The sequence below is a fragment of the Acomys russatus genome, chromosome 8 (assembly GCF_903995435.1).
Source record: "Acomys russatus chromosome 8, mAcoRus1.1, whole genome shotgun sequence".
In the NCBI taxonomy this organism is placed as follows: Eukaryota; Metazoa; Chordata; class Mammalia; order Rodentia; family Muridae; genus Acomys; species Acomys russatus.
This window is the reverse complement of record NC_067144.1, coordinates 8,284,862-8,308,965: the sequence shown is the minus strand read 5'-3', so window position 1 is coordinate 8,308,965 and position 24,104 is coordinate 8,284,862. Positions and strand designations below refer to the sequence as shown.

Sequence of the window (24,104 nt, the reverse complement as noted above, 5' to 3'; positions counted from 1 at the left end):
AAAACAACAACAAACAAAAACAAAAAACCAAAAGCAAACAAACAAAAAACCAGAAAAACTCTCTAATCGCCTTAGCCAGAGGAAAAGTTGCTTCTAACAATGGGGAGAGAGTATTAGGATGATGATGGCATCTCCTCAGAGCCTGTATCTCTGTGATTAAAAAAAACAAAAAAACAAAACAACAACAACAAAAACCAGCAAGATTTGTCCATCTAGGACCGTGCACACAGCCACCTGTCCTGGTGCTAAGGATGGGAAGGGAGTAAGTGCTTCCAAATGTTCACAGTACAGATTGACCCACATTTACCACAGGTTAGCACCCAAACCTTTCCCTGAAACTCTACTGACAAGTCTCCAAATAGTGTCATGTCCACTGGGTACAGGGCTGGTCTAGGTGGCGGGGGGTAGGGGGTGGGAGCCAGGTGTTGCAGGATATTTGATCTCATTATGAACCCCGAGACTGTCAACTGTATAAAACTGTTTCTAGTTGTGGAGTGGCTCAGCCCTAGCACACACCTTTAATCCAAGAGCTTTCTGTACACAGGAGTAAATAAAGTTATCCCTAGGTCAAGAGGCAGAGCAAGAAACCAGCTGACAGGGATTAAACAGAAAGGAGGGACAGTGAGAAGAGAGTATTGAAGACAGCACGGAGAAGGAGAAAGGGCTTTTGGCTTTTCCTTCTGTGACATGAGCTGAGTAGGAAGGCGTTTTTCCTTCTGGGATGTCAGCTGAGTAAGAAGGTCAGGTGGGTTCTTTCTCTGCCTCTCTGAGTTAGCAGGCTTTCACCCCAGCATCTGGCTCCTGAGTCTTTATCAGCAAAATTGGATGATTGGGATTTTTTGTTTTCAAAACAATACACAGGCTTGGGGATTTCCTCCAGAGCACCTCCTCAGAAGCTCTCCTTCCCCTGTGCTGGTTTTTAAACTGAGCACCATCTCCTCTACAACATGAAAAGAATAAAAAATGGTTGTGCCCTGTCCAAGAGTGGTTCACCAGACTGTGGCCCCTGCCCTGAGAGAATCCATCCTGAGGAAGGAAGAGGACTCAGCACCACCATGGACATGTCCAGGGCCACTCACTCAACACAGACTGATAAGCCACTTATTCTTGGGAGTAGAAAGTGTGCCACCCTGCCCACACTTATCAGGGCGAATTGAAAATCCAGGGGTAAGTGGGCATATTAAAGGCATACCAGGTAAACCACACCTGAAAGCTGTGTGTTAGGTGTGAACACCTAACACTATAGTGGCAGTAACACCCACAAACTTGTCAGCTGGCCACCTAGTATATATGTCAAGGAGCCACTGTCCCTGAGGCTTCAGCTTGGCTCAGGCCCACCTTTGATACAGTCTCCAGGAGCTACCATCTATCCACGCTCCTGTCCTCCCAGCCATCTGGACCTGTCATCCATCCGCCTGCCTGTCCATGCATTGTGACCTGGTCCTGCCCTTTCACCTGGATAGCTCCACTAAATGCTATAGCTCAGCTCTGACCTGGAAGCCTACCCCTGGCTGTCTCTCCAGCTTGGGTCTGGTCAGTTATCCCTGGCTTTCCCATCAACTACCCCTCTTAGGCCTTCCTCGCCCTGAGAACTTCCTCTTCAACCTACTTCTATACCCATGTGGACCGATATGTTTACTTTGTGACGTAGAATGTGTAATCTGCAAGTCAGTGTTAATAATTAAGATGAGAATAAAAGAGCCCATGTCTGCCCTGGCTAGGGCTACCAAGGAAAACAGGAACTATCTGGTCAATTGCTGCTTATGAATTTACTGATATTCAAGAAATCCCAACATTGTAGAAAGCCACTGTAGTAGGCTACTGGACTACAGTTACACAGTCTCATGAAAGTATTCCTTTTTTGTTTGTTTGGTAGGTTTGTGGCATTTTGGTTTGTTTGTTTTGTTTGGTTTTTTTGAGACAGGGTCTCTCTGTGTATCCTTGGCTGACCTGGACTCACTTTGTAGACCAGGCTAGACTCGAACTCACAGCGATCTGCCTGCCTCTGTCTCCTGAGTGCTGGGATTAAAGGGAAAGTATTCTTAAGAAGAAGAAAAGAAGAACTTTAATTGCTAAAGTTATCTCCTTTGTCCATTTACAGGCTGGTACATTTCTTATAGACGACAATTTTCTCGGTTTAAATTTCTTTTAGCAGGCTTCCTCCTCTCTTACCTAGACTGGAAGACTCAGGTGAAGTTTTTAACTGTCCTCTTGACCAGTCCCGTCAGGCCCTTCACCGCATTCTTCAGCATGTCTACAACACGGTGCGAGAGACCCAGCCAAAGGACTTGGTCCCATCTGATAGCCTACTCCTCATAGACCAATGGAAGAAACCACGTCCCCTGGCACCCACCTCTGTTAAAATTGTTGGGACTACTCCCTTGATTGCTCACACCTAGGTCAAATGGGCAACAGACACTTCATGTTGGGGACAGGCCATATGGCCAATGTTGAGCCATCTTGTCAGAGCCTAGGTTTCTATCTCTCCAGCAGTCTGTCATTTACCAGAAACCAGGTGACCCTGTCATGGCTCAGCAGTTAGACTAAAGATAAGATTTAGATGGAGGCACCCTGTTGTAGTTTAGCAGTTAGATTAGATAAAGATAGCAAAATATTTGGTGTGACAGGACCTTGTGACCGGCTTGGATTTCCTCACAACTTGAGATAGCCTGCAGCTGGGTTGCCATAGTGGTATGCTTCCCTGTCCCTGCCTTATAAAACCTTCTACCTGAACAATAAAGTTTTGAGAACTTGATCAAAGACTTGCTCCCTTTCTTTATGTCTTGTGTTCTGTCCCTATACAGGAGAATTCTCCTCCCGAGCATTAGTCGGAACCCCGGCGGGTCAGATCAACTCCAGACCAGTGGCCCATGACTCATCCAAAGGATCTTTTAAAAGCCAAGTTCACCTGGCTCCTAGAGGTGGATCCTGGTCCACAATTTCCCTAAGGAACGTAAAAATGCCTGAGTGCTATCAAACCTGCTTCCCTTCCCACTATATCCTCTCTGCCTTGACTGCCCAATTCTAGGAGAACTGTAAATATAAATAAAACCCCTTAGGCTAGAAGTTAAATGCTGAATGTCTGTTAGGCACTTGTCTTCTTCCGGTTTGTAAACTTGCCCAGGACATTGCTAAGCTGAGCAGGTTAACTCTTCAATGGGTATCGCAAAGTCTGTCAGTTATAAAGAACTGGGGGAAAGGCTTCTAATGACAAACATGAGATGAATCAGAAGACCATGCTCTCTGTGCTATTGTATACCAAATGGCACATGCGCTGAAATACAAAACTGCACCCAGAAATCCTTATACATCCCCAAGGGCCAAATAAATCGTCCCCACACCAAGGCCATCCCCTATGGGGTGGTCATCTTCCTTTGCCTGAAGGACGGTTTATCACGTATGAGCAATAAACTCAGACGTACAGCCCTGCTAACTTGCCTGACAACACCCTGTCAGTCCAGGAAGAAAAGAGCTAAACAAGATGCCAATGTCTTATTGACAGAGCGAGCCCATGACCAAAGACTACGATGACAATGTAGCCCTCCGCTCAAAGGCTGCGACTGCTACCCTTTCTGCAATAGGCCTCCCTAGATTAGAGAGGCCTGTCAGTGCACAATATAGGATGCAAAGATGTAAATGCTTATTTGCTGAGACTTGGCCAGCCATCAGGCTCCACTCCGAGAACGAAGGAGATGACCCTGACTTAACCACCCATTGGGCCCCTCCTCATAGCAAAGCACACACCTCCAATGGGTAGTCCCGGCAGTCCTTTTCCTGAGAAAAGCAAAGTTCTGCCATGTGAGGGGAGATGACCCTAAGTAACAACCATTTGAAAGAAAACAACACTGGCTGTACTTAAAATAATCCTTTAATCTGCTGAGCCACCCAGCTGCTCCCTAGTAGCTCTTGGGTGCAATCTCCTACTCTGGTAAAAACATTTTTTTTTTTAAACAGGTAGCAGGACCCTCCCTCCTAACTGTGACCTGTGATAGTTGATCTGGAGCCACCATGAAGCCAGATGTTCATTGCTTGCTCCCCCGCCCCCCCCCCCCCCCCCCCCCCCCCCAAATCCAGAGATTCTTTCTGTTCTCCTAGCAAACCCTCAAGTTACCAAAACGACGTTTGCCTCCCAAATTATCCCTGACTGGCCAATAAAAATAAATGCCTATGCCTGGGGAGGGCAGAAGAGAGATAGGCGGAGCTAACTAAGGTTGGCAGGCTCGGGAGAGCAGAGAACCATGGGAGAGGGAGGAGAGGAAAGAGGTACAGGAGAGGAGGAAGAGGAGGGAGAGCCGCCATGGGTTAAAGATGAACTAGAGGCACTTGGCCCTGGGGGAGCTTGCTCGGTGGGTCGGCAATTGGAGAGAAGCAACCCCAGATGGAAAACAACCAAGGATTTATGGGAATGATGGATGGATGGGGCGCAGCTGTACTACCACTTTCCCCAGGAAGCCACCCTGACTTTCCTGGAGTGCAGGAACAGACTCGGCGGGGTCCCCAAGCACTATGCTCCCCCATCATAAGTTCCTTATTACAGCTTTAGGCTTCTTGTCTGAATCCCTGGTTTGATCTACAGGAAGTCAGAGAGTCTCTGTCTGTTCTGATCAGCACTGCGCTCTCCCCGCCCCCGCCCCCGCCCCCGCCCTCCCTCCCACCCCACCCCACCTCCCACCCCACCCCCAGCACCAAGTCTGCAGATTCAAATTAGTAAGCGCAGCTAACAGAGATCTCCATGCCAGTGCCAGGTTCTGTCCTAGGTACTGCCTCCGTTTTCTTTTAATCTATATTTCACAATGACTCTATGAGGAAAGCACTATTACTCTCCCCTTTAGAGAGTAAACTTGTACACCACAGGTCCGCTAGTGTTGGGGACGGGTTCAGCCATCTTGTCAGAGCCTGCACCTTTAGGCTCCTATTTCTCCAGCAGTCTGTCATTTACCAGAAATCAGATGCCCCTGTCATGGTTTGGCAGTTAGACACCTGTTGTGGCTTATTGTGGGAGACGGTCACTCTAAGACCCCCGAGCTCATAGTAAGAGCTACTCCTTTCTGGCTATAAACTAGCTTTCCCAGTAAGACTCCTGGTAAAATCAGATTAAAGGCCAGCTGCCTGTGAGCAGCAGTTCCAGGAACTTTTTCCTGACTAACCAGATCTTTTGCAACTTCCCTTTCTCTCTGGAATTTCTTCCTCTTCTGTGATTATAGCAGCTGTAAAGGTAGACACCTGCTGGAGCATTCAGCAAGCCTCGCTTACGCAAATACCCATTGCTGCCCGCCCTGGTGCCTATAAAAACTCTGTGAAAATTTTCAAGAAATGGGGCTTAATCAGAATCCAGACTTGCCCTCATTTCTTTGTGTCTCCTGTCCCCCCACTTGTCTGTCCCCTCCACAGGTACCCATTGAAGACCCCACAGGACAGGACATGCTAGTAAGATATAGAGCTGTCCTGCCAACCCCGCAGGCAAGCTAACTGTAGAGGCCAGGGACTGACTGCTGCCACATACTTAATACTCAAAACACTCGCGTAGCATGTTGAATGGATGCATGGATGCGCAGTCTATCTCACACGGAAGTAGAGGACAGATACCAGTGCTCCCTAAGGTACTCAGGGTGCCCATGACTGGGGTGTGAGAAGAAAACTAGGCAAACGGTTATTAGAGATTAGAGACAAAACATAAAGAGGAGGTGGAGGGGGGGGCGATGAAAGATCCTAACTAAGTAACACTTTTTCCAGATTTGTTACTCTGAGCAGCTTGAAGGCCACCAGCCTCACCCGCCTCTACCAGGCAACATGAATCCTGCCACCCAGCGGAATTTAGGGAGACTCTCTCACTTCCTGCGTATTGCTGTTCCTTCATCTCTCCTTCAGGCAACCTCCTTATCAATATTTTTCCAAATTCAGCCCCCTTTTGAAGTCAAACTCAAGGTTACTTGCATCAGAGAATCTTGTTAACTGAATCATCTCTTTAACATCTCTTTATGTTTTGTCTCTAATCTCTAACCGTTTGCCTAGTTTTCTTCTCACACCCGAGTCATGGGCACCCTGAGTACCTTAGGGAGCACTGGTATCTGTCCTCTACTTCCGTGTGAGATAGACTTTTTATTGCTAAAAAAAAGAAAAAAGAAAAAAAAAAGTGATACAAAAACCCAAAACAAGGTCACTGAGTTCCATTCCTAGCACCAGCATGAAAACCTGGGCATAGGGATGTAACCTCAGTGCCAGGGTGTTGGGGGATGGTCTGATGTATTTTGATGCTAATTGCTGTTTGGTGTCTGTGACCTACCTTTTGCTTAATAAAAAGCCATCCCTCCTGGGCAGGGCAGGAGACAGGTGGGGCTAAGAGAGAGGAATCTTGGGAAGAAGAAGGACCACCACCAAGGAGAAAGGAGGAGGAGAAAGACCTAACGTGAAGAGAGGAAGGCCACCATGGGTTAGCAGGAGGAGAAGCACATGGCCGGCAGCGTGGATGGAGAATCCAGCCCAGACAAAGAACATGAGCAAGTATATGGGATTAGAGATGGGAGGTAGCTTGATAGAAGTTACTAGAAGCAGATGGCATGGGATTGAGGCAGGGAATCTCATGCCTGTCCCACTATGGGAGGTAGTTTAGAGGATTGATATCTGCCCTGCCCCAGGTTAATTATCTTAAAATATAACAGGTGTCTGTGTCTTGATTGATTGCTAGCCAGGCCTACAGAGAATACATGTAATTTTAAAAAACAATACCAGGGTGACAAAGGCAGGTTTTGTGAGTCAAACCCAGTAGCTTAATCTGCAAGCCCTGGGTCTCAGGGAGGGAGAGATCCTGTCTCAACAAAACAGAAGAAAAATCCCAAAGTGGAAGAGCAGAGAGACACCGAAAGTATGAGGATAGGAAGGCACTTCTGTTTTTAAAATTAAACTGATAAAATAACAAAAAGGTTTCAAAACTGGGCATGGTGACCCACTCAGATGAAAAGAATCAAAAGTTTAAGGCTAAAGCCGGGCATGGTGGCGCAGGCCTATAATCCCAGCACTCAGGAGGCAGAGGCAGGTGGATCTCTGTACGTTCAAGGCCAGCCTGGTCTACAAAGTGAATCCAGGACAGCCAAGGCTACACAAAGAAAACCCTGTCTTGAAAAACAAACAAAATCAAACAAACAAACAAAAAAAAAAGGAAGTTCAAGGCTAGCCTGGAAAATACAGTAAGATACTGCGGCTAAATATTTTAGAAGGGTAGAAAGAGAGACAAGCTTTGTGCGCACAGCCGTTCTGTTCCTTGGCTCCCCTTTTCACACCTGTGGGCCTCAAATAGAAAGACCAGAGCACAGGAGGCAGTACAGAGTCCAGCTGGAAGTTCCAGAGAAGTCCGAAAGTGAAGAGAACAAAGCAAAGACACAGAGCCCTGCAGCAGGAGAGGAGGCAGGCTCTACACTAGGCCTGTACTAGCAGGCTTGTCTGATCAGCTCCAAGCCCTGGAGTCCTACGAGGCAGACAGAGATAAGAGAGAGATTATACATTCACAGAGAAACATCTATGGCTCCAGTGTCTGCTCAGGGAAGAGCAAAGATCACTGCCAATAGCAGGGTTACTAGACTGACAGTCCTAGCACAGAATTTACCTATCAGTCTGTCTGTCTGTCTGTCTGTCTGTCTGTCTGTCTGTCTGTCTGTCTGTCTTGAGATACAGTCTCAATTCTGTCTCAGCCTCTTGGGTGGCTGGAACTGCACATGCGCCCCACTGTGCCTGGCTACCATGCAGTGTGGGCTACGTGTGTAATCCAGTTTTTGTCACTACATGTATGTCACAGAACATTTTGGCAAGAACACGTCTAATGTTTCTGTTAGTGTTGAGAAAGCAGCATGTCCACAAGTGTCCCTCGGAAGACACTTCAGGACTTCAGGAACTCTTGATGTAGTGCGTGGATCCTAGTGCATAGCCCGTGGACTCCTGTGGCACTGGTGCTGTGTCCTATACCCAAGCAGTATTTTAGAGCCCACCTCGAGCTCCACGCATATCTTGGCTTACTTACCACAGCACCCCTCCTTCTCCCCTGGATGTCCTGTGCTCTGCTGTCTCTTGTCCAAAATTACAGGTACAACTGTGTGGTTGCAAGAAAAACCAGAATGCTATTTCCCTAGACCCTAGGCAGCTCCATCGTGCATACTATCAGTGTGGAGAGGCTTTTATGCACACGTCCCGAGGGCAGCCACGGGATTCCTGTCTCTCCTTCAGTGGCATGCCTAGGGACTGGGCAGCTTTGACGTGGATGCTCTCAGAACTGGGGCCCACACTGTAGTGGTCGTTCTTTCACGTGCTCTCTGCAGACAGTCGCTCTTACCTGAGAATTCACCAGGCGAATGGTAGTTTTCGAGCCCACGTCCTGTTGGAAATTGGCGGTGGGTGCCGCATTAAACCTCAGGACTGCATCATGGTTATCTGTTAACCAAAGGGAATGGAAAATAGGGGTGAATGCTGGCAGTATCCAGGAAGGGAGAAAGATGAGGAAGAGGCAGGCAGAGGGGAGATCAAAATGCACGCCGCTTCTATCTTATGACACACACAGGGTATTATAATGTGAGCATGGTACTCTGGGAAGCTCAAAGGATGATCACCTGTCTGCCAGCCACTTCAAGAGCTACAATGTCCATTAATTTTGAAAGCCCACTCACTGGCAACAGTGTGATAAGACACGATAGAAAGATGAACGGGGCCAATAGGCTACTTATAGCAGAAGTTTTATTCAGTTAGCAAAGAAACAAACCACACACTCACTAGGTAGCACCAGTAGATCATATTTCTAGCCCTGCCAAGTTATACTGATTATTTGTAATGTAATTATTACTTTCTGAAAAGTTTACAGTGCTTAGCACGTGGAAGAAATTCACTATGTCATCCAAGACAGCCCTGAAATGTCTGTTCCATTTATAAACCCGAAGCTCATAGGAGGCCATAAGTCTGGTGTGGCAGAAATGGGACAGGGCATAGTGCCAGTTAAATTCCCAAACCTCAGGGTTTTTCTTTTTTCTTTTTTAAAGTAGGTACTTTGTTAGAAAGAATATACTTTTATTAACTCCGGTCAAAGACACAGACAGACCATCTCAAAACCGCTTAACTGCTTCCAGTTCCCTCCATTCTGTAAGAATAATTTGCAAGATTTGCACAAGTTTCTGAACCTAGCATTGGCCGATCCAACAGAGGTGAGAAGTAATGGCTTCAGGTATCATCCCATCCCTAAGTCTCTGTGATTCCAGGAGCTCTCACCCCAACCTCACTTGCTCAAACAAGTCAGGAGTTCAGTAGCACAATCTGCACCAGATTGGAGGTCATCTGGGAAGATTGGTTTAGAGCTGTTCAATTTCGACACCGACAGGAAGAAGAACAAAAGGTATTTAGCTCCATACCAAATGATCTAGTCAGCCATGAAAGTCACCCTCTCTATTTTAATTCATAAATATTTTTTTCCTATGCCACAGGAATCCAGACACCTTATGCACAGAAACAACAGGGGCTTATTTCCTGGACAACATGTTTTTGGAACGGTTTGGAGATGACACACAATGAACACAGTCCAAATCTTATCAGCTTCCAGGCAGCGCTCTGCTGAGAGGGCAGCAGCAGGTTCAACCTTACATAGTACAGAACTGCAGCAGGCTTCTCAGAAGCAGGCATGGGGCTCAAAAGTGAGAACCACAGGTGAAACAGACCTGTCAGACACCGCACATAGCGAACCTTCCCAGTCACAGATCCCAAGAGCCATGAAAGTGCTGTCTACATGGCTGAGTTTGAGGAGATCAGACCAACACCGAGGGCCACATATAGCTTTTCCTACCCGCAAGCATACCACAGTAAGAAAAGCAGAGACTCTGAACTGAGGGAGGTCACTGCCACCAGCCATGCCCTGCCGGAGAGGAACGTAGCTTCTGCTACAATCTAGCCAGCAAGTAGGCTAAGGGAGAGAGTCCAACATCTTCCCCGCCCATCTGCCTCACCCCCTGATCTCACGGGACTGAAGGGAAAGGAAAGAGAGCAAAACCAGAGTTAGAAAGTCCTCCCTGACAGGACCCAAGACCTTTGATCCCAGAGAACCACAGCCAGAGGTCATCCGTGGAGCACTAAGGGAAATACTGCAGAAAATACTGACTGCAGACTATGCTATGCCAGGCACAGTTCTAGGCACCAGAGACAATGATGTGGACAAAAAAGGCAAGGTCCCTCCCGACAAAAACCTTGCACTTTACTGCATTGAGAAAGAAAGCATACATGGCAATTTATGCATAATTAGAGACTGTGATTAGTACTGTGACAGACACTCATGAACTCTCTATGTGACAGTTCAAAGCTGAGACCCAAAGGGCAGTCGGGCACAGCCAAGGGAATCCCTCCGAACCAGAGAGCGTAGCAAAGTGCACTATGCAACCTAGGCAGGGAACTGGTGAGGACTGTGGGTTCTTAACCTTTTTTTTTTTTTTTTTTTTTTTAATATTTACTATATATACAGTGTTCTGCCTGCATGTACACCTGCACACCAGAAGAAGGCATTACATCACATTATAGATGAGCCACCATGGGGTTGCTGGGAATTGAACTCAGGGCCTTTGGAAGAGCAGACAGTGCTCTCAACCTTCTTAAGGCTGCAACCCTTTAATACCGTTCCTCATGTCATGGCAACCCCCAATGGTAAAATTCTGTTGCCACTTCATAATTGTAATTTTGCTACGGTTATGAATGGCAATGTAAACATCTGTGTTTTATGATGGTCTGAGGAGACTCCTGTGAAAAGATGATTCAGCCACAAGGGGGTCCTCACCCACACTGAGAACCACTGGACTACAGAAGTGGAAATGAAGAGAAGAAAAAAGGATACACTTAGACAGGACTGTGGGGGACCTGGGGGTCTAAAGTCCAGATTGACTCTTTTAAAATCCTAAGTCCTTATGTAGTCTGTCACTCTTCACCGTGGACACCTGGCGATCCCTCTGGCTTCATTCCTCACCCTTCCCCACCCAATGGGCCCCACATCCCGACACACTCTACCATTCCAGCATGCAGCCTCCCTTTCCGGCTTTTTGCCTCAGAATGCTGTTTTCCTTTCCTCTGGGGGAAGTAAGAAGGGACTGATCCAGCCAGATTCCCTCAGAGGCCACTACCATCGTGAGAAACAAGAGAAGAACTTAGTGTGAGTACCTCTGAGCCACACGACCACTTTTCAACCTCCACTCTGCCCTACAAGCAGTTGTGCAATTCCCTTGAGCTTCCCTGGCTAGCTCATGGGGGTTTCTGGCGGCCCTAGGCAGCAGGTGAACCGCAGGGACAGAGTCAGTTAACGTTCTGGGTTGTGAGGCTGTCATCCTGGCGTGCCGATGAGCTCACGAATGAACTCAAACTTTTTTTTTTTTAATTTAAGAAACATATAAAAATGAAGCCATGGCTCTAGTTTACCAAAACATTCGGTTCTGCCTTAATCCTGAACACAATTTTAGCCAGACGACAACTTGACAGAAAGGACTAGAGTCATCTACCGTGAACCATCCCGAATGCCACTGTTCTATTGCAGATGCAGAGAAGAAACAAAGACAGCTAATCTATTACACATGGCAGAAGAAAAAAAAAATCACATTTAGTTTCTAGAAAAGAAAAGAAAAAAAAAAAAAAGTCCAAAGAAACCAAAAGGTGAAAGCCAAAGTTGGGGTGGGACTGGCCATTTTGTGGGCCTCATTATTAGAATCATTATTGACTTGGGGAAACAGACAACATCATCTCATCTCCTGCTGCTGTAGAGAATCCAGTTGTGGGTCTGCATTCCTTCTCTGACAGTGTCTGCCTGGTTTCAGGCCACTCTCCCTGGCAGTCACCAGAAGGAAATTAAAAGGAATATATGACCTCACCCTCCCTCTATAGGACCCATGCCTGACAGCAAGGCTTTCTCTATAGCCAGAGTTCTCTCAAAATCACAGAAGGCGGCGTTGCACAAGCTAGTGAGCTCTCAGCTGAAAGTCTGCCAATATGAACAGACTCTGGCTCTTTTTTAGCTGCTAGGAGGTTCAAGAATAGCAAACTGGTGTCTTTTGACCTGGGACCTCTTACCGTTACTGAGCACTCTGAGGACCAGGCACACTGTTAGGGAAAACATAAACAAAATGGCAGACAGGCTTGCAAACACCCATTCCCTCTGGGTAGCTTTGCAGGGACCGTTAAAGATTCATAAAACACCTGGAGTCAGACTGCAGCCTACTCCTCCCTTATTTAAGAATTGCAGCTGGAGGGCCTACAAAAGCACGTCAGGTAAAAGCACTTACTGCCCAAGTCTGGTTACTTGAGTTTGATCTGCAGAACATAAAGGTGGCAGGAGAGATCCAACTCCACAGAGCTGTCTTCTGACCATACCCAGAACATGTACACATACACATCGCACACACACACCACACACTCACACCACACACATACACACACTTTCAAATGACACACACACTCTGAAACCACACAAATATACACACTCACACATACATACTTACACACACATGTGGCGCCCGAGCCACCCGGGTACCGAGTCAAGGGCGAGGGACAGCGGATTTAACACACACACACACACACACACACACACACACACACACAATAAAACAGCGGGTCCTTCGTGCTAAGAGCAGCAGCAGTGGCAACAGCAGCTTTTATTCAGTGGCCAAAGAGCCTTCTTATAGGCAGCAAAACAGGAATGCCACTCGCAGGGGAAATCCCTCAAGAGGTGATTGCGCACAGGAGGAAAAGTCCCGAGGAGGGGAGGGGCGCGTTCTCAGAACAGTAAACACGGCTAGCTAACCAACATAAACACAGACACGGAAGCTACTAGAAACAGGACGTGAAACAGCAAGACAGGCAGGCAGCCCAGTCGGGCCTGGTTCCTACACACACATACACACTCACACACATACTCCACATACATGCATACACCTACACTAACACAAATACACACCTCAGATACATACACACACTCCACACATATACATTCACACACATACACTTACACACACACACACACACACACACATACATACACTCACACTCCACACACCAGAATCGGGTCTAGGGAGGCAGCACTGGGGACAAATGCAATCCTGAGGACACAAAGCACTTTTCACTCCACACCGGGATGACCCTGCTGGTCCCCTAATATATGCCTGAGTTCTTGTTCTAAGGCCCTGAAGTTCCCCAGCCAGTCCTAGAACCATCGGCCACTCAGAGAACAATCCTTACATGCTGTCCCGGCTGGTTTTGTGTGCCAATTTGACACAAGCTAGAGTCATCAGAGAGGAAGCAGCCTCAGTTGAGCAAATATTTGCCTCCATGAGCTGCAGCTGCAAGGCATTTTCAAAATTAGTCATCAATGGTGGTGGGCCCAGCCCAATGTGGGTAGTGCCACCCCTGGGTTGATAGCTTGGGTTCTATATGAAAGCAGGTGGAGCAAGCCAGTAAGCAGCAGCACCCCTCCATGGCCTCTGCATCAGCTCCGGCATCGAGGTTCCTGCCCTGCTCGAGTTCCTACCCTGCCCTCCTTTTGCTGATGTAGAAGTGTAGGCCAAATAAACCCTTCCCTCCCCAACTTGCTTCCTTGGAAATGGTGTTTCGTTGCAGCAATAGAAACCCTGAGGCACGTACCAATCTCTTGGCCCAGCTGGGAGGACTTGAGAGAGCCTGCAGAGGAGAGGACAGCACACCTATGCCACGGCCCAGCCTTGGTCCTAAAGTCCTCCTTGGGCAGATAATTCACCCACTCGGGGACGTTGAAGGGAAAATCTGTGGCCCCTATCATGGATACGTTCACATGGTCTCGAAGGTGGCAGCGAAGGGCCTTTGGACTAAACTTGACTCCTGGCCCCGGCCCCTTGTAGGACACTCTATACTTGTTCATGCTCACGTAATTCTTCCAGATCTTCTGCAGCCTTGGTTCAACGTTCTTGTATGAAGAGTTCTTGTTCCACACTGGGAAGGAGGACAACTGTTGTCTGTCCTTGGCGGTGACCTTAAGACGACTGAGGATTTGAACATCCAGCTTATGGTCTTCCTTTACGCTTGAGGACGAAGATTGGGAACCAGAGCCCAAGGCCAGCTCCTCTAGGCTCTTCGACATCTGGAATTCCCCGGCTTGGAATTTAACAGCCTCATAGTAGCTCCCTTTCTTCCACACACAGATGACTGCAAACAGGAGGAAGGCCAGGATGCAGCAGCTGAATTTTTTCTTCAAGTTGGTGTGAATCATAATGAAGGCTATGTGCAGGAACCGAGCCTAAAAAAAAAAAAAAGAGAGAGAGAGAGAGAATAAAGGGCAGAAAGATGGTGGAGAGTGCATCCAAAGCAGCGTGCAGCGGTGGGTGACGGACCAAACAAAGATGTAGCATAAACACAGTTGCCAGGCCAGCCCTGACTACCTCCCATCAGCTATGCAGCCTTTAGCAAGCCAGCGCGGGGTGAGGGAGCCTTAGTCTGGGCTCTGACTGTAGGTAGCGTTCCTCTGAACATCTCACCAAGCCATGGGCACTTATGTATCTTTCCACCCTTAGTCTGTGCACGCTGGATCTTGGCTTCTGGTGCCCTGGTCCAGTTCACTCAAGCAGTTGAGACCAGAGCCTCTCTCACACCAGTCCACTCCTACAGCCCATGTTCTCTGGGAAACAAAGACTGTACATTTGGAAGCAACAATGAAAAAAGGGAGCAGACTGCCTGGTCTAGACACAAAACCCAAAGTCTCTGGAATCCAACATCAGTTAAAAGAGTCAGAGAATGCCACCCCTCCCCCACCCCCAGCCCCGTGTGCTTGTGATGCAGTTCTGTGCAGGCTATGGTCTGAGACTTTCTAGACTAAAACTTGGCCCTACAGTACACCATTCAGTGCACCCAAGTGGCACAGGATAGGAAATCTTGGTAAGATAACAAAGATGCCCTCCTCTTCCTATCTGGGAAAGTGCTGCCTTGCTCTCTCGGAAGTCCAGCGTGTAGCTAAATGGAAAATGGAGGCACACTGTACCCCAACACTAAATTCTTTCCTGAGTTTACTTAGCAGGATGAGTCAAAGCAATTGCCCTTGGGGCTTTGTATACCTTGAGAGTCTGAAGTCCTGTCCCTGGGGATGTTTGAGAGAAAGCAGATGGGAGTTCTAGACTGAAAATTCATGAAGCCTGGGGCTTTGATTCCATCCTTGGTGACCTTGAACAAGTGAATGTATCTGACCATGAGCAGGACAGTCATCTCTGTAACAGTCATCTCTGCCTATTTCATCGGGGCCGTGTTGGGAGTGTCAAGTAAAAGGGTGTGGTAACAGGCTGGAACTGGGTAAAAGCAAAGGCTGGGGGCTTCTTCTGAGCAGAAAGGAGAACAGTTCTTGGACCAGCGGGTCACGTGGGGAGTGATGCAGGTGAGTGAAAGATGAAATGGTTGCTGTTTGGAAGTGATGTGACGTACACAGATAGGCCGTAATGAAGTGGGAGGCCAAGGGCTTGTGACGTCATCGGAAAGCAAACAAAATAAATTGCCCCAGACAGTCAAAAGCACTGACCACGTGACCGTATGGCAGCTCAAGCATAACTGGGGGAGAGATGGCATTTAGGAAACCCTACCACTTAGGCACTTTACCTGCAGAGTCTCACCAACCACAAACACTACAAAGTAAATTTTCACCACTCTCAGAGTGACGAGAGTGAGGCTTAGCAAGTATTCAATGTCACTAGCTCACCACACCAATTCAGGTTAGTCTGAGTCTAATGGTTTATAGCAGTGGCTCTGACCCTGTGGGTCTCAACTCCCCCAAGGGTCGAATATCAGATATCCTGAATATCAGATATTTACTGATTCATAACAGTAGCCAAATTACAGTTATGAAGTAGCAATGAAATAATTTATGCTTGGAAGGGGTCACCACAACATGAGGAACTGTGTTAAAGGGTCTTGACATTAGGAAGGTTGAGACCCACTAAAAAGTTTACAGACTTTGCACTGAAGGAGAGAAGCCTTTAATTGGGATCAGTAAACAGTGAAGTGCTGACCATCAGAACTCAGTAACTACAGAGGGCCCACCCACCACTTACCTTGGAGCGAGGGAGGGAAGGGGGAAGAGAGGCTAGGAAAAGAGTTTATGCTCTGAAAATTTCCCTATAACCAGACTTATTCTGTAAGCTTCTAGGCTTTGCAGTGGGTGTGCTCGCTGCTCTCGACTTTCACCATAATCCCTACTTATTAGCAACTGGTGTTTACAAAGCTTGGGTTCTGTGCCTAGCCCTGACGCCAGAGGGGAATGCTGCCTGGGATCCTTTCTGAATATCTGGCCTAGAAGCCAACCTGGAACACAGTCATGCCCAGAAAGGGATTCACAAGCTAATGAAACTGTGTCATGAATCCTCATACCTGGAGGAGACTTCTAGAAAAAAAAGAACACTCATGAACACGACCACCCGCAGAGACCAAGCCAACACTAGCTGAGCGACAAAGCAAATCTCTGTGAGGAAGGAGTTCTGCCGTTTACCCCTGAAGCATGGTTAATGTCAAATGTAACGTCCGGCATATAAACGTTCTCATAAAAGGCTGTCAGTTATTAAACAATTCAGACCTTACATCTGTAGCTTATAGAGACCGACAGATCTGCTATGCACACCTTCTTTGCTCCTCACTGAACCAGTGTTTACAAGGCTAGGAAAGGAAGGAGCAGAGAGAACACACCGCAGAGGCTGTGGTGAAACAGCGAAGACCTGAGCCGCTTGCCAGCACAGGCTAGCCCACACTTCTTCGCTTCCTCAAGCCTCTAGGAGTCTCTTACCTGTTTTCTGGCTAATCCCTCTGCGGCTGCAGGCCCTCCAGGTCCTCAGGAGCCAGCGCTGTTCTCCATGGGAACAAGGTTTACTTTATTAGGTCTGGAGGCCAAGGCTCATTTTTCTCAGGATGATCAAAAACCATCTGAAATACAAATAAAAAGAGGTTAGGCTGATTTTTCCAGCAGACCGATGTTAAACATTAACAGGACGGATGGGCGCTTTGGTAGATGTGAGCAGTGGCACATCCCGGAAGCCCTGGGCATGTTGAGAGAAGGAAACGCCAATCCCAAGTGAATGCTCAAGTCCTAGGAACAAGGTAGAGAGCCTGGAGAAAGACTTGTGCCAGACAGGAATGGTTTAGAAAGGTAAAGTGGGCATTACAAAAAACGTCTGGGAAGAAACAGGTAATTAATCTCGCTTATTAAAGAATAAATAGCATAAGGGTCCCCCCCCCACAAAAAAACCTCCAGATAGAATTTAAAAATATATTCACTTGTACAAAATATTTAATGATATGGGGAAGTTTGAGTCATGCATTTTTAACATGGGTTACAGAATTGGAAATACGTACTACTACCTAAATTCAGAAGAAAAAAATACTGTAAAAAGAGAAAGCATTAGGGGGAAAAATGGTGCCTAGGATGATGGAATAAGGAACTTTCCACCTTTAAAATTTTAGATGTATTGACAGTGTCTAAAATAGACATAAATTGCTCTTTGATATTTAAAAAACAAACAGACAAAACAAAACAAAAAACAACCAAGGGTTATAGCTCAGTGGGAGAGAATCTATATGGTAAGCACATGACCCTGGGCTTGATCCCCAGCACAACAAAAAATAAAAGCCAAGCTTTATATATTTAGCATTACATATGTAATATTTTTAAAGCTAAAAACAGAATTCACTCTATATTTATTAAGTCTTTCCAGTTTTAATGCTATACAAAAAAAAAAATAGAGGGCTAAATGAATTTAATTGCAAGAAAAATTAAATTTCTATACACTGAAAAAAATAGTAAAATAAAACGGGAAACAAGAGTCAATGTATAAAAAAAGGCTAATATGAGGGCTGGAGAAATGGCTCAGCAGTTAAGAATATTTATACATATGGGTGCTAGGAAAAGCCAGGCGTAGTGGCGCACGCCTTTAATCCCAGCACTCTGGAGGCAGAGGTAGGCGGATCGCTGTGAGTTCGAGGCCAGCCTGGTCTACAAAATGAGTCCGGGACAGCCAAGGCTGCACAGAGAAACCCTGTCTAGAAAAACAAAAACAAAACAAAACAAAAAATCCATATGGATGTTAGGAACCAATCTATAATTCCAGATGATCTAACGCCCTCTTTTGGTGTCTGTGGGTACTGCACATATATAATACTAAACTAACCACTCATACATAAACAAAATAGAAAAAGAAATTTAAAAAATAAGGAACTAGTAGGTAAGAAGTGCCCCCAAAACAAAGAGGCAAGCTGCATGAACAGACAAATCATAAATTAAAAGCAGCAGTTGTATAAAGTTACGGTTGGTCTTTTTTGACTTTTATTCTTCTCTCACACATCATATCTCCACCTCAGTTTCCCCTCCTGCCACTCCTCCCAGCACCTCTACCCACCTTCCCTCTGCCCCATATCAACTCCTCTACTGTGCTAGATGACAACAGGGCTAGGTACCGATCTGTGAGTACAGCAGACTACCACTAGGAACCATTTCTTTGCCTTTCTTCCTCCTTTGCCAGTAGTGTTTGGTTCTACCCTGGGTCTCTGTGCTGTCCAGCCTCTGGTTCCTGGTCATCCATGCAGTGTCAGGCATGGGCTCCCTCTCCTGGCATGGGTCACAGGTTGGACCAGCCATGGGTTGGGCACTCCCACAAGTTGTGCGCCACCATGTCTTGCAGGCAGGACAAATTCTGTTTCCAACCCTCCCTGACCCCCATCTACCCACATAATCCTTTCTATTGCCCCTTCCTAGGGAGATCCTTGTGTGTGCCCCACCCCCACCCCAGCCCTTGAGCCTTAAGGTTAATCTTAAGGGAGACCTCCGAGGAGCAAGCAACTAGAACATTAAAAGAATGGCTTAAAGACTGGGCAGATTACAATAAAATTGTCAGAGGACTGAACAAGAAAGTGCTCAAGCACTAGGAATTTGTGACTATTAATCAAATCGCTGAATAAATAAACAAAAGGGAGGAGATGTGCATTTCAGTCTCCTCACCTGTAGTCGTGGGGACTGACAGAGGATTAATGACGAAAGAACATGACCTCTATCAAGCAATGTTGCAGAAAAAGGGTTTTAATTTCAAGCTTATTTATAATGGTGAAAATCTATCGACTTAACTTCCAAACACCCTCGAAGCCACATCCACTTGAATGACTATAAATCCAAGTGAACTTTTGTAGCTATAGGGAAGAAACTACTTAAAAATATTTTAATGGAAACACAAACCGTGTTGTCTGTACACACATGGTTGCAAGTACAAGGCAAGCACATTTAAGTTGCTGAGGAAGTGGTGTTTGCGTTCTTCATCCTCATCATAGTGTCACTGTCCTCTTAGTTGAGTAACTAAGGCAAATTCTTGAGGACAATATTTGAAACTACACTCACTCCATCCTCTTCATGACCTGGCTGCGTAATACTGAGTTGGCCTTGACGCCTACTGCAGGAGCTCTAGCCCCGTAAACCAGAAAGAAGTCAGCAAGCGACCCTGCTACAGAGGACTATCCACAACCAAAGGGTTTGCCTTGGCGCCCTGATAACCAGCTTGGCCAGCAACGTGGAGACGATGGCCCATTGGAGACCACAGGCTCTGGGCACGACGGAAGCAAATGTGGAAGGCCTCCCTTCGTCCTTTATCACAGAGTTCGGGGCTGAGGTTGGAGATTTAGCTCAGTGGGGAAGAGTGCTTGCTTAGCAAACCCAAAACCCATCAGTCCTCAACTCAGGCTGAGGGGAGGGAAAAGTTCAGGGCTTTCTTTACTAATTCAGAGAATAACTGGACTTGGAGCAGCCTCCTGGGAGAAGCAGAAAATGTCTCTGGCCGCTCCCCACTCTATCCACAAGTTTCCTTCATGGTGTTGGTATTTACCACTGTGTGTGCACTGATATTAATTGATTGCTGTCTCTTTCCACTACAGATGTAAGAGGAGACCTCGACAGCCTCTTTTAATGCTATTGTCAGTGAGGAGCCAGATGCCAGGTGAGTGCTGAGCACACAGTGGGCGCTCAGAAAGTGTTTGCTGCATCAAAGAGGCTCTTTCCTAATCCCCTTGGAGCGCTGCCCCTTGGATGAACCTCTTGCCTGCAAACGGAAGTTCCCTGCCAATCTTAAGGCACAAACTGTTGGGACACGAGATTTTTAAATGAGTAACATCCTCAGGCAGCAGAAGAAGCCGCCTCCTACCCCAGCTCTTCCTTCAAACATTTCAACTGCATTCCCTCAGAAAGTCTTGTCTCCTAAGAGGATTTAAGGAAAGGAAAAAAAACAAAAAACAAAAAACAAAAAAAACAAAAACTGATGAGATGGCTGGTCTGGCAACCTTTAACCAGTCATAAAAGTGAGACCAGGACCCTTGGATCTGGAAGACAGACTATCGACCATAAAGGCAGTGGCAATTCACGTAGCTTACAACTCAGGGCACATGATTTGTCATCAGCGTGACCTGGGGAAGGGCCCTTGCTCTGCCTGTAATCTGTCACATGATGTTGGCTCACTCATGCCCCAAGGCTCAGCAAACTCACTGGAAAATGGGGATGACAACTGATCCTATATCCCAGTCTTATTTTAAAAAAAAAACCAAGTCAAACGAGAGGCCCCAGAGCACAGTAATGGCCACCGTGACAAACATTATGCAGGCTTCACTGGCTTGTCACTAGCAACTACTCTATGGAGACCAACTCTATCCCAATGTTACAAACAGGAAAACAAAGATAAGCAACGTATCCAGGGAACTCAAGGAGAGATCTCAATGGGTCAGACAGTCATTTATTTATTTATTTATTTTTATTTTTTTATTTTTTGGTTTTTCAAGACAGAGTTTCTCTGTGTAGCCTTCGCTATCCTGGACTCACTTTGTAGACCAGGCAGGCCTCGAACTCACAGCGATCCGCCTGCCTTTGCCTCCCGAGTGCTGAGATTAAAAGTGTGCGCCACCACGCCCAGCTCAGACAGTCACTTATGATGGCCAAATATACCTCGTCTTCCAATATCAAGTGTGCCCCGTTCTCATAGATATCATTAAGTCAAACATGCCTCTTCCAGGCCCCTTCAAACTAGGTGACATCACCCTGACTGCAACTCTGTTCCAACCACAGAGAGAACTGTTTCTTATCAGACATGTCTGGGCCCCTTCATCTAGCCAGACTCTGGCTCATAACTAAGAAATGCTTAGTCATCTTTAATAAAAGAGTAAACTAGGTCTGGCATTGCCCCATATCCCATCCCCTTCATCCCTTTCAATTAGTGTGCAATGCTGTGCAGATGTTCCCTTAGTTTGTTGGTTACTTAAGACAAAGATTACCACTAGTTACAAATGGTTGTGCAAGCAGCTGTGCCCCTTGCTTAGAAAGGCTTTAATATGAAAGAGGATCCCTTTTCTTGTAAAAAAAGTGTACCTAGTGGCTTAAGCTCTGCTCTGTGAGCCATGTGGACTGTGAATGAGAGCCACTAACCCTGCTCGCTCAGCATATGAACCTGACGGCTGTGTTAAGAGCTTTCTGTGTATCAACTCATTTCATTATGGAAGCAAACGCTCCCCTGCGGTCTACGCCACTGACTTCTGCATCCCGTTCGCTGTGGTCCTTCCCTGCCTAATCTAGAAAGAGATACTCCTTTCCAGCCCTCAGAGATCTTGCTACTGGCTCACTGTCCTTTCCTCCAACACCTCATCTGTCACGATGCTCAGTGCTACTCCTCACTACCTGTCAGCATCCTAGTTCCTGGGCCTCACAGGGCTTCTTGAGCTGAGGGCGATCTCAGCAGCTCGCTCTCAAGGACATAGCTCTGATTCCATTATTTCCAAAGAAACACGCCCAATCAATAACCCCAGGGCCAGACATCCTCCTTGCAGTCACCACTTCAGTCTTTGGAACTTATGCTGATGATTATCTCAACCCCAACAATTCTCTCTGACTGTTCCCCTCTTCTCTCCTGTCCTCACTTTTTTTTTTTTTTTTTTTTTTGGTCATCTTAAATTCGATGGTCAATCGTAGAATGACTCCCTTACCCACTTTCATTACACACAGTTTGCTTTATAAATTCCAATTCTAGCTAAACCCAACTCTCTATCCTGTTCCATCCATGCAGTCATGCAGCCGAACTGACTAGAAAGACACACACTAGCACACATACACACACTGGTGCACACACATGGTTCCCATGCACACACATATGCACACTCACACTCACATATACATAGACTCATTTACTGATTTTTCCATTCCTGTTATTGATCACTGGTGGCCAGTCTACGCTTAACGCTGTCTCACAATGATAGTCTCTCCAAAGGTGCTCACCTGCTACTGTTCTGCAGTCCTGCTTGCTCTCCCTTCCCAGCCTCACTCCACTCTGATCAACCTGTTCCTTGTTCATGAGAAAAACAGAGTGTTCCAGAACATTCTCTCCTGTACTAACAGTCCATATTTGCTGGGATCACTCATATTCCTTCTGTTAACACAAAAGAACTGCGTGTGTCCAAAACCTACAAAGACTGACACTAACCCATCAGCTTCTATATACTCCTGCCCACATAAGGAAATAGCTTCACGAAGTCTTATCCTTTTCTTCAACATTAATGAGTGTCCTTTTCTCAAAGGTCATCAAACCTTCACATAAACAGGCTGTCATTCTATCTTTAAAAAAAAAAAAAAAACGATGATGGGCAGATCTGGGCCCAGGTACACTGCTCAAACTATGGTACCAGCCAAGAATAATACATGCAGTAAACTTCAAACCTCTACTCAGATCTAGCCAAAGGACAGGACATTCTCCACAATTGAATGGAGAGTGGGGTCTGACTTTCATAGGAACCCTGGTGCCCCAAATTTGACCACATCCCCTGGATGGGGAGACCTGGTAGCACTCAGAGGAAGGATAGCAGGCTACCAAGAAGAGACTTGATACCTTGTGAGCATATATAGGGGGAGGAAGTCCTCCTCAGTCACAGTCATAGGGGAGGGGAGTAAGGGGAAAATGGGAGGAAGGGAGGAATAAAAGGATACAAGGGATAGGATAACAACTGAGATGTAATATAAATAAATTAATAAAATACATATTTTTTTAAAAAGCCAGGAGCAGTGGTGCATCCCTGTATTCCTGGCACTTGGGAGGCAGAGGTAGGTGCCTCACTATGGGTTCGAGGCCAGCCTGGTCTACAAAGTAAGTCCAGAACAGTCAAGGCTACACAGAGAAACCCTGTTTCAAAAACCAAACCAAACCAAAACACTAAAGACAGTCATCACTCATGACTCAGGAAGCCCCCACTAACAGTGGGTCTTGGCATCACTGAGAGTGAGGCACAGAGGCAGCATTTGACCCCCATGAGAGACAACACAGAGCACATAGCACCACCAATGAATGCCTTTCCCTAAGTAGGCAGGAGTACATAGACTCTAATAGATTGGTATTATCACTGTAGGTATTAGACACAGCCAATTCATGTGTGATCATGAGGAATATGGGTGATGTTCAATCTCCATATTGCCAGGGCTTCAAATGCAATTCCAGTTATTAGAAAATACAGTGAGGGTCAGAGATACTTAAAACAGTAAATAGGGAAGTTTGCAGGCAACTCTATTTACTAATGCAGAAAATAAGATTTCTATGACAACTGAACTGGCTCTATCAACAAATCAATAGATACATGAAAACCAAATATCTTTAAAAATATAATAATGATATGCAACATAGACTTTATTTGAACCTTAATTTGAACAAAAACTCTTTAAAGAAAAATGGGATAACGTGTATATGTAGTGGGTGTTTTTACTTTAAAATGCTTCAGGCCAAAAACAAAACAAAACAAAAAAGATAAAGCATAAAGAGGAACAACATTTTTCAAATATATTTGCATTAAGCTATATCAGGAGCAAGACTGGTCCATAAACTCCTTTCCTCTTGACCACTGGATATGATTTGGGAATGAACAAGTTTAAGACTTGAAGGAAAAGATCATAGCAGATAACTGTTTCTGTTTTGCTGAAAGAACTAACTATAAAGCCAGACACAACTTTATAAGAGTGAACCCACTGCATGGTTCTAAATTAATTCAGTGCATGTCCCATTCCCCCCTCCCCCTCCCTTAACCTTATTTCACCTTCCCTATTTCTTTCCTTTGCA

The 24,104-nt window shown here is 46.2% G+C and overlaps 1 protein-coding gene across 2 annotated transcripts in view; it reads right to left on the bottom strand.

The window, feature by feature from the left end:
- The window catches only part of St6gal1 (ST6 beta-galactoside alpha-2,6-sialyltransferase 1), a 132,404-nt gene that overhangs the window by 15,001 nt on the left and 93,299 nt on the right, over positions 1-24,104 (bottom strand). For both annotated transcript variants that reach the window (XM_051150779.1, XM_051150780.1), the window contains 3 exons: positions 16,781-16,917; positions 13,633-14,260; positions 8,321-8,418 (listed from right to left, as the gene is read on the bottom strand). In XM_051150779.1, the coding sequence (XP_051006736.1) occupies positions 8,321-8,418; positions 13,633-14,233 (699 nt within the window). In that variant the 5' untranslated portion in view covers positions 14,234-14,260; positions 16,781-16,917. The remainder of the gene's footprint in view (positions 1-8,320; positions 8,419-13,632; positions 14,261-16,780; positions 16,918-24,104) is intronic.